This window comes from Delphinus delphis, chromosome 1 (assembly GCF_949987515.2).
Source record: "Delphinus delphis chromosome 1, mDelDel1.2, whole genome shotgun sequence".
Taxonomy (NCBI): domain Eukaryota; kingdom Metazoa; phylum Chordata; class Mammalia; order Artiodactyla; family Delphinidae; genus Delphinus; species Delphinus delphis.
In genome coordinates, this window is record NC_082683.1 from 87,750,080 (window position 1) to 87,763,816 (window position 13,737).

Consider the following 13,737-nt stretch of genomic DNA (forward strand, 5'->3'; position numbering starts at 1 on the left):
AATATAGATCAATGGAACAAGACAGAAAGCCCAGCGATAAACCCATGCACATACGGTCACCTTATCTTTGATAAAGGAGACAAGAATATACAATGGAGAAAAGACAGCCTCTTCAATAAGTGGTACTGGGAAAACTGGACAGCTATATGTAAAAGAATGAAATTAGAACACTCCCTAACACCATACACAAAAACAAACTCAAAATGGATTAAACACCTAAATGTAAGACCAGACGCTATAAAACTCTTAGAGGAAAACATAGGCAGAACACTCTATGACATAAATCACAGCAAGATCCTTTTTGACCCATCTCCTAGAGAAATTGAAATAAAAACAAAAATAAACAAATGGGACCTAATGAAACTTTAAAGCTTTTGCACAGCAAAGGAAACCATAAACAAGATGAAAATACAACCCTCAGAATGGGAGAAAATATTTGCAAACAAAACAACTGACAAAGGATTAATCTCCCAAATATACAAGCAGCTCATGCAGCTCAATATCAAAAAAACAAACAACCCAATCCAAAACTGGGCAGAAGACCTAAATAGACATTTCTCCAAAGAACATATACAGGTTGCCAACAAACAAGTGAAAGGATGCTCAACATCACTAATCATTAGAGAAATGCAAATCAAAACTACAATGAGATATCACCTCACACCGGTCAGAATGGCCATCATCAAAAAATCTACAAACAATAAATGCTGGAGAGGGTGTGGAGAAAAGGGAACCCTCTTACACTGTTGGTGGGAATGTAAATTGACAGTCATTATGGAGAACAGTATGGAGGTTCCTTAAAAAACTAAAACTAGAACTACCATATGACCCAGTATTCCCACTACTGGACATACAATCTAAGAAAACCATAATTCAAAAAGAGTCATGTACCACAATGTTCATTGCAGCACTATTTACAATAGCCAGGACATGGTAGCAACCTAAGTGTCCATCGACAGATGAATGAATAAAGATGTGGCACATATATACAATGGAATATTACTCAGTCGTAAAAAGAAATGAAATTGGTTATTTGTAGTGAGGTGGATGGACCTAGAGTCTGTCATACAGAGTGAAGTAAGTTAGAAAGAGAAAAACAAATACAGTATGCTAACATATATATATGGAATCTAAAAAACAAAACAAAAAAGGTTTTGAAGAACTTAGGGGCAGGACAGGAATAAAGATGCAGACTTAAGAGAATGGACTTGAGGACATGGGGAGGGGCAAGGGTAAGCGGAGATGAAGTGAGAGAGTGGCACTAACATACATATATTACCAAATGTAAAATAGCTAGCTAGTGGGAAGCACCCACATAGCACAGGGAGATCAGCTCATACTTTGTGACCACCTAGAGGGGTGGGATAGGGAGGGTGGGAGGGAGACGCATGAGGGAGGGGATATGGGGATCTATATATACATATAGCTGATTCAGTATATTTTACAGCAGCAACTAATACAACAATGTAAAGCAATTATACTCCAATAAAGATGTTAAAAAAGAAAAATTGTCAAAAAAAAAAAGACATCAGACCCAAATGATAAAAGGCTAATTCTATCAGGCCTTCAAGGCACAGATAATTCTTCATTATTTGACTGTTCCAAAGCATAGAGAAAACCAGAAAATGTTTTCATACCTTTCCTGACGCTAGCATAATTCTAATACCATAGTCCAAAATCCGTAATTTTAATTAGCAGACTAAGACAGAGTGCAGGATAATAGTAATCTCAGACCAATCTCATGTGTGAATATATATACAAATGTCCTAAATTAAATATTAGCAAACTGCTTCAACAGGATATTAAAAATCTTTGACTAAATATTATCTTCTGAATTCAAAATTGGTTCCACTTTTGGAAATCTATTATTATCATTATTTTACTACTAAAGTGAGAAAAATGATTATTTGGTTAAATCCCCAAAAGTCACTTCATCTGACTTAGCACTCTTTGGAAGCCAGACAGAAGAAAACTTTCTCAAAAGCAGAGCAAACATCATTCCTACTGGAGAGGTATTTCAGCTATTTACCAAAAAAGATTAACTTACCAAAATTAATACCCAGAAATCTCTTGCATTTCTATACACTGACAGTGAAAGATCAGAAAAAGAAATTAAGGAATCAATCCCATTTACCATCTCATCAAAGAATAAAATACCTAGTAATAAATCTACCTAAGGAGGAAAAAGATCTGTACTCTGAAAACTATAAGATGCTGATGAAAGAATCGAAGATGACACAGATAGAAAGATATACCATGTTCTTGGATTGGAAGAATCAATATTGTCAGAATGACTATACTACCCAAGGCAATCTACAGATTCAATACAATACCAATCAAGTTACCAATGGCATTTTTCATAGAACTAGAACAAAAATTTTACAATTTGTATGGAAATACAAAAGACCCCAAATAGCCAAAGCAATCCTGAGAAAGAAAAATGGAGCTTGAAGAATCCAGCTCCCTGACTTCAGACTATACTATGAAGCTACAGTCATCAAAACACTATGGTACTGGCACAAAAACAGAAATACAGATCAATGGAACAGGACAGAAAGCCCAGAAACAAACCTGCACACCTATGGTCAATTAATCTACAACAAAGGAGGTAAGAATATATAATGGAGAAATAAAAGACAGTCTCTTCAATAAGTGGTGATGGGAAAACTGGACAGCTACATGTAAAAGAATGAAATTAGAACATTCTCTAACACCATACACAAAAATAAACTCAAAATGGATTAAAGACCTAAATGTAAGACCGGATACTATAAAACTCTTAGAGGAAAACATAGGCAGAACACTCTGTGACATAAATCACAGCAAGATCTTTTTGGATCCACCTCCTATAGTAATGAAAATAAAAGCAAAAATAAACAAATGGGACCTAATGAAACTTAAAAGCTTTTGCACAGCCAAGGAAACCATGAACAAAACGAAAAGACAACACACAGAATGGGAGAAAATATTTGCAAATGTAGCGATTAATAAGGGATTAATTTCCAAAATATACAAACAGCTCATACAGCTCAATATCAAAAAACCACCCAGTCAAAAAACGGGCAGAAGACCTAAGTAGACATTTCTCCAAAGAAGACATATACATGGTCAAAAAGCGTATGAAAAGATGCTCAACATCACTAATTATTAGAGAAATGCAAATCAAAACTACAGTGAGGTATCTATCACCTCACACCAGTAACAAAAAGTCTACAAACAGTAAATGCTGGAGAGGGTGTGGAGAAAAGGGAACCCTCCAACACTGTTGGTGGGAATGTAAACTGCTACAACCACTATGGAGAGTAGTATGGACGTTCCTTAAAAAACTAAAAATAGAGCTACCATATGACCCAGCAATCCCACTCCTGGGCATATATCTGGAGAAAACCATAATTTGAAAGGATACATGTACCCCAGTATTCACTGCAGCACTATTTACAGCAGCCAAGACATGGAAGCAACCTAAATGTCCATTGATAGAGGAATGGATAAAGAAGATGTGGTACTTATATACAAAGGAATCTTAGCCATAAAAAAGAATGAAATAATGTCATTTGCAGCAATATGGATGGACCTAAAGATTATCATACTAAGTGAAGGAAGTCAGACAAAGACAAATACCACATGATATCACTTATATGTGGAATCTTAAAAAATGATACAAATGAACTTATTTACAAAATGGAAACAGACTCACAGACTTTGAAAACAAACTTATGTTTACCAAAGGGAAAAGGAGGGGGGGTAGAGATAGATTAGGAGTTTGGGATTAACACACACACTACTATATATAAAACAGATAATCAACAAGGACCTACTGTATAGCACACAGAACTCTACTCAATAATTCTGTAATAACCTATATGGGAAAAGACTCTGAAAAAGAATGGATATACATATATATATATAACTGAAATTACCTTGCTATACACCTGGAACTAACACAATACTGTAAATCAACTGTACTTCAATATAAAATAAAAATTAAATTAAAAAGCACTGAAACAAGATAGGGATTCCACTATTATTTATCATTTCTCTGCATAAGAAAAAAATGATATAAATTTTGGAAGAGATAAATTACCATTTTGTATAGTTTACATATCTACCAGAAAAACCTAAGAGAATCTCCAAAACTATTAGAATATGTAAATTAAAATGCAAATCTGTAAATATAACCTAGAATTAATGGGTATGACATTAATACACATTAGCAATAAACACTTAGAAATTATCACAGTAGAGGGGTGTGATAGGTGGTCCCATTTATAGAGCAAAAATCTGTAAAATCTCTAGGCAAAAATATTTAACAAGAACTGTAAAAGAAAAAAAGAAAGAGAAAAGGAGGTAAATGAAGAGTAAACTATAAACCTGTTTTAAACAAATAAGACCTGAATAAATGAAGAGATATTTCTCTACACTGGACAAGAAAATTCCAAGGATATCAGTTCTACCCAATAGTCCAGAAACAAGACCAAATAAATAAAGGAATTTAGTATATATTAAAGGTTGCATTTTAAACCACTGGGAAATATGGTATTTTAACAACTCACTGACTATATGCCAAAAAAAATCCATCTCATACTCCAGAAAAATATACTCCAAACAGATTAAAAAGTTAAATTCAACAAGAAAATTACAGAAGTATTAGAAGAGAATACCAGAGAATATCTTTCATAAACTTGGGGTGGCAAAGGCTTTCCAAACATAAAATGCAGCCTTATACCATAAAAACACAGATTGAAAGACTGGATGACAATCAAATAAAAAGAACTATAGGGACTTCCCTGGCGGTCCAGTGGTTAAGACTCTGCACTTTCAATGCAGGCAGCGTGGGCTCGATCCTTGGTCGGGGAACTAAGATTCTACATGCTGCATGGTGCAGCTCAAAAAATAAATAAATAAACAAAATCTTTAAAATAAATAAAATAATTTAAATTTAAGAATATAAAAATTGGGCTTCCCTGGTGGCGCAGCGGTTGAGAGTCTGCCTGCTGATGCAGGGGACACAGGTTCGTGCCCCGGTCCGGGAAGATCCCACATGCTGCGGAGCGGCTGGGCCCGTGAGCCATGGCCGCTGAGTCTGTGCGTCCGGAGCCTGTGCTCCGAAACGGGAGAGGCCACAACAGTGAGAGGCCCGCGTACCGAAAAAAAAAAAGAATATAAAAATTAAAAAAAGAACTATATATGGCAAGAAATACTAATAAATGCAAATGACAGGCTAAAATACAATGTTTATAATATACATAGTAGGTAAAGGTATAATATCCTTACTTTACACCAGAAATGAAAAGGCAAGCCATGGACAAAAAATATTCACAGTGCATGTATCTGACAAAGGACTCAGGTCCAGAATATACAAAGAACTCCTACAAATCATTAAGAAAAACACGGACTGCACAATTAATAAATGGGCTGAAGACTCAAATGGGCACTTCGCAAGAAAATATCCAAGCAGTCTATATACATATGAAAAGGTGTTCATTATGAGGTACTACCATACACCCACTGAATGGCGGTGTGATCTGACATATCCACTTCGGAAAACTGTTTGACAGTTTCTACTAAAGCTAAACATATGCCTACACTAGAACCTAGCCATTCTAATCCTAAATATATACCCAAGAAAAATGAGTACATGTGTTCACAAAAAGACATGTACAAGAAAGTTCGTAACAGTTTAATAATAGCAAAATGTCAGAAACAATTCAAATGTCTCCCAACAGGAAAACAGATAAGTTACTGCATGTTCATATAATAGAATCCTACACAACAACAAAAAGAAACACACAAGAATATAACTGAATCTCAGAGATATTATGCTGAGTGAAGGAAGCCACACACAAATAAGTACATACTGTATGTGTCCATTTATCTAAAGTTCAAGAACAGGCAAAACCTGTTTTGAAGTGATGGGCTTCCTGTGGGAGTATGAAATGGATTGAGAAGGCACACAAGGAAACCTAAAGGGGTGGTACAATTTTCTGAATCTTAATTTGGGTGAAAGTACACATAAACTGTTATCAAGCAGTACCCTTAAAAGCAAACATTTAGTAAGGTGCAAAAAGCAAAAATAGAATTTTATATTAAAGAATAATTTAACATTAATTAAAGAAATTAATATGATATAAAAGGTATAAAATACTGTAAATCCACACTACAAAGCAGTAGAAAATGAGAGTCACACAGGGAAAGCAAAAGATATTAAAAGAAATAATCCACAGAAGAAATTAAAATGGCCAAAAGTCATATTAAAAGATACTTATCTTCACTAAAAATCTAAGAAATATAAACTAAAATTAATACTACTATAATACCTGTCCGGTAGCAGATATTAAGAAGGTTAATATTATCAGGAATATGGGGAAGTAAGTATGATCATACACTATCTTTGGGATTCCATTTGGTACAACATTTTTGGGTGGCGAATTTGCAATATCCATTAATATTTTATATGGGTATATTGCAATCTCACTTCTAGGAATAAAAATGTTCACTGCAGTATTATTTGCAGTAACCAAGATCTGAAGCATTTAAATGTCCATCAGTTAGTAAGTACTTAAATAATTTATTTTATGTCCAAGTAATGAATACTACTCAGCTACTTCTGAACTGATAAAAAAAAAAACAATATCTATGATATCAAGTTAGGTGAAAAAAAGTTACAATCAATATATCCATGAGGACCTTGTTAGCTTAGAACAAAACCAAAACTCAGGTGTGTACATATCTCCCAATTTACATATTTCTAAATTTATAAATATAAACAATTATTTATAAATTGTATATTATTTACATATATAAAGTCTGGAAAAACAAATATCAAAATGTTTATAAATTATCTCTGCGTAGTAAGATTTTTAAGGATAGACTTTTAATTTTTATATACTTCCGTACTGTTTGAAAATGTTAAAGCAAGCATGTATTACTTTTATAATTAACAGAATGACTAACGGCAATAACAAAATATTTTTCCAGTTCTTTTTAATATTCATACCTGCAAAGCTTTTTCCTTCTCATTTGTCAGTTCTTGAGAATGCTTATTTGACAATGTTGCTGTGTGTGATGCCCATTCATTCCGTAACTTATCTAATTCTTGGATTTTTTCTGATAATGTCTGTAGTAGAGTTCAATATGAAATATTAAAATTCTTGAATATGTTATTAGATTGGAACATGAAAATATTTGCAAAGTATATTAAAGGAGATGGAATCACAGCTTTTTAAGACATACTCAAAGCCTTTTCTTACACAGATCTTTTTGTATTTAAAGAAATCAACATTAGAATAAAAGCAATTTTAGAGTTAAAATGGTCCACAGTTTAACAATCACTAACCTTTTAGTTAAATCTGGCTCTTCGCCTCTCAATCCTCTCCTCTGGCATTAAGAAAAAAAGAAACCCAGGGTAGACCAAGTCATAAGTAGTACAGATGACCTTAAACAACACAGGTTTGAAATGCACAGGTACGCTTATACTCAGATTTTTCTTCAAGAAATACGTACTACAATACTACACAATCCACGGTTAGTTGAATCTGATGATGTGGAACCATAGATACGGAGGGCTGACTATAAACTTATGCAAGAATTTTCAACTGTGCAGGGGGCCGGTGTCCCTAACCCGCGTGTTGTTCAAGGGTCAACTGTAGTTTACTTATATTTATTTTTATTTTATTACATTTATTATACACCTAAAACCTAGAAACACAGGTTCCCAAGATGGGCCACGTGGTGCAGGACAATTTTCTACCTGAAGCCATGCAGCTTATCAGATACTTTGGTCCTCAATTTCAAGGAGTAGCTATGACTGAAATGATGATAAGCCTATCAGAGGAATTAATTCTAAACTTAACAGAAGGAAGGAAGGGAAAGATTTAGAAGACAGGAACTGAAAAGCCATTTAGACAAGAGGAATGAGGTGAATTAAAGAGGAGCAGAACATATGACAGATACTATACATTATTTAATGAAGACTTGGAGAAAATGTGTCATATACTGGGGATAACAGAAATGTTTGGATAGAATAAACTATCAAGAAGAAAAAGCATCAGATTAAGACAACTGGTAGGGGAAGGGTGGCAAAAAGGAGGGGGAATTCAATGGCAGTGTGCTTTGAAAAAAAATACACAAAAGCCTAGATTTGATTCAAGAAGCAATTCAAAACCTATGTTTGGATGACTTACAAAGACAAAATGAAATTTGAATTACCTTTTGTGTGAAATTCAGTTGCCTGGTAACATCATCTAGTGATTGTGTCAATGATAATTTTTCTTCCTATTTATAAAAATAAAAGTATGCAGCTTATAATTTAATTTAATCATCTGTAGCTGTGCTACTCAAAGTGCAGCAAAGTAAGCATCAGTACCACCCTGGGAGTTTGTCAGAAATACAGAATCTCAGGCTCCACCTCAAACCTTCTGAGTTAGAATCTGCACGAGCAAGATCCCTAGAAGATTTGCCTAACCCTTAAATCTTGAGATGCACTGATCCATAGTGTTTGACTAAAAAGACTTTCTGAAAACTCTTACAAGGCATCCCAATGTTGTTTCCTTGTGCTACATACCTTATATAGTTATAGAGCACTTTCTAATCTTCAAGACACTTCCATATATTTTATCTCATTTAAGACAGCCTAGAGAGGGTACATATTTCCATACATATCTACCAGCTGATGAAACCAAGACACCAAGAGTTTAAGTGACTGCTCAAGGTCACAGAAAATCAGTAAAAATCCTGGGACCTCAGTTTCTCAATTCCTGGTCCAGTTCTATCCTGTTGTACCTTAACTAAAACAATAAAGTCAGTACATGCTATAAAAATTTCCTGGGGGCTTCCCTGGTGGTGCAGTGGTTGAGAGTCCGCCTGCCGATGCAGGGGACACGGGTTCATGCCCTGGTCCGAGAAGATCCCACATGCCGCGGAGCGGCTGGGCCCGTAAGCCATGGCCGCTGAGCCTGCATGTCCGGAGCCTGTGCTCCGCAACAGGAGAGGCCACAACAGTGAGAGGTCTGCATACCGCAAAAAAAAAAAAAAAAAAAAAAAAAAAAAAAAATTCCTGTACATCTTTAAAAGAACTTATTCAGAAAACAAAATCTAATAGCAATATAGCTTTTCAGTGGTTTATCAGAGAGCTCTGGGACTTATTTAAAAGATTAACTTAAATTTAAATCTTACCTTGCTACATTTCAAACAGTCTGCTAGAAACTTCTTTATTTCCACATCATTTCCAGGTAACAGTTTTAATGAAAGGTGTGTAAGATGCTTAAAAGGATTTGTCTCTACCACATTTAAAAAAGCAGGTGAGTTATCCAAAATAGCTTCTGGAGAAACTAACTGTAGCAAAAACCTTTGAAAACAAAGTGTGACATAACACATTTATGAGACAGTGAAACTCTCCCATTGAATCATGAGCTCTATTGGATCATCAATGATTAAAAGGATCAGAAAAGGGAGCATACTGGAATCATAGGAGCCAATATGAAAGGATTCCCAACGGTAAAATTGGATTAATTAGTGTAAACAGTAAAATGGAGATTTATCTATTGATTGAAAACAATGAATATATAAATGTCCACGAGTTCACAATGAGAAACAGATGAGGAGAAGAAAACAAAACACTAAAAACAAAAACAAATCAAAAACCCACTGAAACCACAAAAGTAACTAGAGTAACAACTCCTTACTCTGAAAACTGACAATTTAAAAGTAAGAATTGAGCATGTATCCTTTCCTGTATGAATTTTCAGAGTAATCAAATAGCTCTAATTGATAAAGGAAAGTTCTTCTTTATAGAAGAATTATATCTAATAAATATAGGAAGAATGATGGAACTGGAAAAGCATAATTTTATAGTTGCTAATTAATTCAAACAAGAATCGTCAATTGATGAAATTTATACATAAAAGGTTTGGGAGCTTTACAAGGAAAGGATCACGTGTTACACTAAACAAATACAGATATATGTGCACACAAAATCTTATTCTTCCCTTTTTCCAAGTTCATTACAAAAACATATACTTGAACACTAGCAACAAAACTATCAAAAAGAGAAACTAAGGAAACAATCTCATTTACAACTGCACCAAAAGGAATAAAATTTCTAGGAATAAACCTACCTAAAGAGATAAAAGACCTGTATTCAGAAAACTGTAAGACAAGACACTGATGAAAGACATCGAAGACGATACAATCAGATGGAAAGATATACCATGTTCATGCACTGAAAGAATCAATACTGTTAAAATGACCATACTACCCAAGGCAATCTTCAGATTCAATGCAATCCCTATCCAAATACCAAGGGCATTTTTCACAGAACTAGAATAAAAAAAAAGTTTTAATTTATATGGAAACACAGAAGACCCTGAATAGGCAAAACAATCTTGAGAAAGAAGAACACAGCTGGAGGAATCATACTTCCCGACTTCAGACCATACTACAAAGCTACAGTAGTCAAGACAGTAGTATTGGCACCAAAACAGACACATAGATCAATGGAACAGAACAGAGAGCCCAGAAATAAACCCACACACTTATGGTTAATTAATCTACGACAAAGGAGGCAAGAATATACAATGGGGAAAGACAGTCTCTTCAATAAGTAGTGCTGGAAAAACTGGACAGCTACATGTACAAGAACAAAACAGAAAATTCTCTAACAGCACATAAAAAAATAAAACTCAGAATGGATTAAAGACCTAAACGTAAGGCCGGAAACCATAAAACTCCTAGAAGAGAACATAGGCAGAACACTTTCTGACATAAATTGTAGAAATATTTTTTAGATCTATCTCCTAAAAGAAAAGGAAATAAAAGCAAAAATAAACAAATGGGACCTAATTAAATTTAAAAAGCTTTTTCACAATGTAAGAAAACTATCAACAAAACAAAAAGACAACCCACTGAATGGGAGAAAATATTTGCAAATGTTATGACCAATGAAGGGCTAATATCCAAAATACATAAACAGCTTATATAACTTAATATCAAAAAAACAAACAACCTGACAAAAAAATGGGCAGAAGACCTGAACAGACATTTTTTCAAAGACATACCGATGGCCAAAAAGAACATGAAAAGATGCTCGACATGGCTAATCATCAGGTAAATGCAAATCAAAACCACAATGAGGTATTACCTCACACCTGTCAGAATGGCTATCATCAAAAAGAACACAAATAACAAATGTTGACGAGCATGTGGAGAACAGGGAACCCTCCTACACTCTTGGTAGGAATGTAAATTAGTGCAGCCACTGTGGAAAACAGTAGGGAGGTGTCTCAAAAAACTAAAAACAGACCTACCTTATGACCCAGCAATTCCATTCCTGGGCACATATCCAAATCAAACAAAAACACTAATTCTAAAAGATACATGTACCCCAATGTTCATAGCAGCATTGTTTACAATTGCCAAGATATGGAAGCAACCTAAGTGTCCATCAACAGATGAATGGATCAAGAAGATGTGGTATATATACACAATAGAGTACAAAAAAGAATGAAATTTGTCATTTACAACAACATGGATAGACCTAGAGGGTATTATGCTCAGTGAAATAAGTCAGGAAAGACAAATACTGTATGATATCACTTATATGAGGAATCTAAAAAATACAACAAACTAGTGAATATAACAAAAAAGAAACAGACACAGATATAGAGAACAAACTAGTGGTTACCACTAGGTAGAGGGAAGGGGGGAGGTGCAATATAGGGGTAGCGGATTAAGAGGTACAAACTGCTATGTATAAAATAAATAAGCTACAAGGATATATTGCACAACCCAGGGAATATAGCCAATATTTTATAATAACTATAAATGGAATATAACCTTTGGAAAAAATATGTATTTGATGCTGTTAAACATTTCAGGTAACTTTAATGGCTTTGCCAAAACATGAAAATTAAGGGGCAAATATTTCTGATTTTATAAATTTGAGATTTATGAACCTCTCACCACAGCTTTGAAAATAGACAGAGGTACTTATATAGAATATTTTCCCATCAAGTTGTCTTACAAAGAAGAGTCTGTCTTTAGGGAAGTTTAATGATATAGTGCTCTCCTGAGACTTACCTTGGAATTTCTTTGGCATGTTCTTGAGTACACTGCTGAAGGAGATCTATGAATTTTTGTGGGAAAGCTGAGAAGTCTATCAGAAGACCTTGCTGGAATTTTAAACTATACAGAAGACAGGAAAAGAAATTCTTTTAGAATTTTAATTACTGTATTTAATTACAAATAACATCCTGAAAGACTATTCTTTTATTTACTGAACACACATTATAATCAAGAATTAAGCTAGGGAACTTTGATTTTTATAGAGTTTATTCAATGGGAGGGAAAAGGTCAACACATCGAGCTAAAGCTCCAAACTTCTGAGCTGCTAAGCAAAATGCTGATAATCTATCAAATACTTATTTTCAAAAACAGCCTGAATAATTACAGTATAAATAGTCCAGTGCTCCCAAAATGCCTAAATGTTTCTAATAGGTATGTGTTTCAAAGAGGATAGTACCGATACATTCACAAAACTTAAAAATTTACTTATTCCTAGATCAAAGACCAGAAAAATAAATATAGTTACCTCTGAAAATCTTCCTCTGATATAACAAGGTTATACAGAAAAAATGGATCAGTATCATCAGTCAGACGGATAACTAAATCCTAAAAGAAAGATAGTCATTTTTAATGTTTTCAGTAGATTTGGCTTTTAGAGTAATTTCTTCCTTCTTGGAAGTGAAATCATCTAGTATTATCAACATATCACTGTTATAGTTCAGACAGCTCTGTCTTCTGGTGCTGCTGGGTTTTCATTGGTCTTTGGAGACTTTAGCATCTTAAATAGGGTTAAATATTCTGCTCCTTGAGAGCCACATGGAGTGGAAGGTGGGAAGGAAAGGGGTCTATAAAAGCTAATTAAATGCTAGGAGTTGTAAGTTGAAGAATATATCATTCTATCAGAGGCTTAAGAAAGTTTAGACCCAGCCCTTGCTGCACTATGATACCATAACAAAAGTATTCTTTACCACTGATCATATCATAATCAATTATATTTTCAGTTTCCCTCAAGTTAACTGTCTGGTATTTCCGAAGTGGTAAATACATCAGCAGAAATGACAAACAATCATCTACCCTAGATAAGAAAGGAACATTTGTCTCTCAGGCAGAGGACAGGGGTATCAGGTGACAGGCTGCCAGGGCTTCTTCCTAAGAGCCTACCTATTCTCTCCCACTCTTAAGTGGCCACTGATGTGGAACCCCATCTGTTTTCAGTTTCAAATGAAGTGAATACCTTTCATAAAGACCATTTTATCACAGCAGCTAAAGCTGACAGAAAAGTACACAGAAATCATGTATTTCAGAGCACACTGACACAAGGAAAACAGGACTAGCAAGATGATGGGCTAACAGAGGTTAAGATTAAGTTTCTACTTAGAAATAATATCTACTTGTGGCTACTGAGGAACCACTAGGGTCCTAGAAAAATCTAAACCACTTTTATGAGTAGAGCTGGAAAATGAAAAGGTACAGCAGGCATAGGAATAACATGTAAGAAGTATAATATATAATCTCTACCCTAGAAAATTAGCAACCTAGGTGTTTGCTCTGCTTCAGAAGGCACTGTTCTTAAAGCAGCTTCTATTTAAGTATTTCTTGAAATCCACCCCAAGATGCTATAAAAAACTGAAGCTGCTACTAACACCATTAGATCCTTGAATATGTACAGGGAAAGCT

General features: G+C 34.5%; 1 protein-coding gene across 1 annotated transcript in view; it reads right to left on the minus strand.

Annotated features, from left to right (window-relative positions):
* SASS6 (SAS-6 centriolar assembly protein) overlaps positions 1 to 13,737 on the minus strand; it is a 51,966-nt gene that overhangs the window by 31,656 nt on the left and 6,573 nt on the right. Inside the window, exons 3-7 of the mRNA XM_060026171.1 lie at positions 12,587 to 12,666; positions 12,076 to 12,180; positions 9,175 to 9,346; positions 8,209 to 8,274; positions 6,998 to 7,117 (exon numbers count right to left, since the gene is read on the minus strand). Of these exons, the coding sequence (XP_059882154.1) occupies positions 6,998 to 7,117; positions 8,209 to 8,274; positions 9,175 to 9,346; positions 12,076 to 12,180; positions 12,587 to 12,666 (543 nt within the window). The remainder of the gene's footprint in view (positions 1 to 6,997; positions 7,118 to 8,208; positions 8,275 to 9,174; positions 9,347 to 12,075; positions 12,181 to 12,586; positions 12,667 to 13,737) is intronic.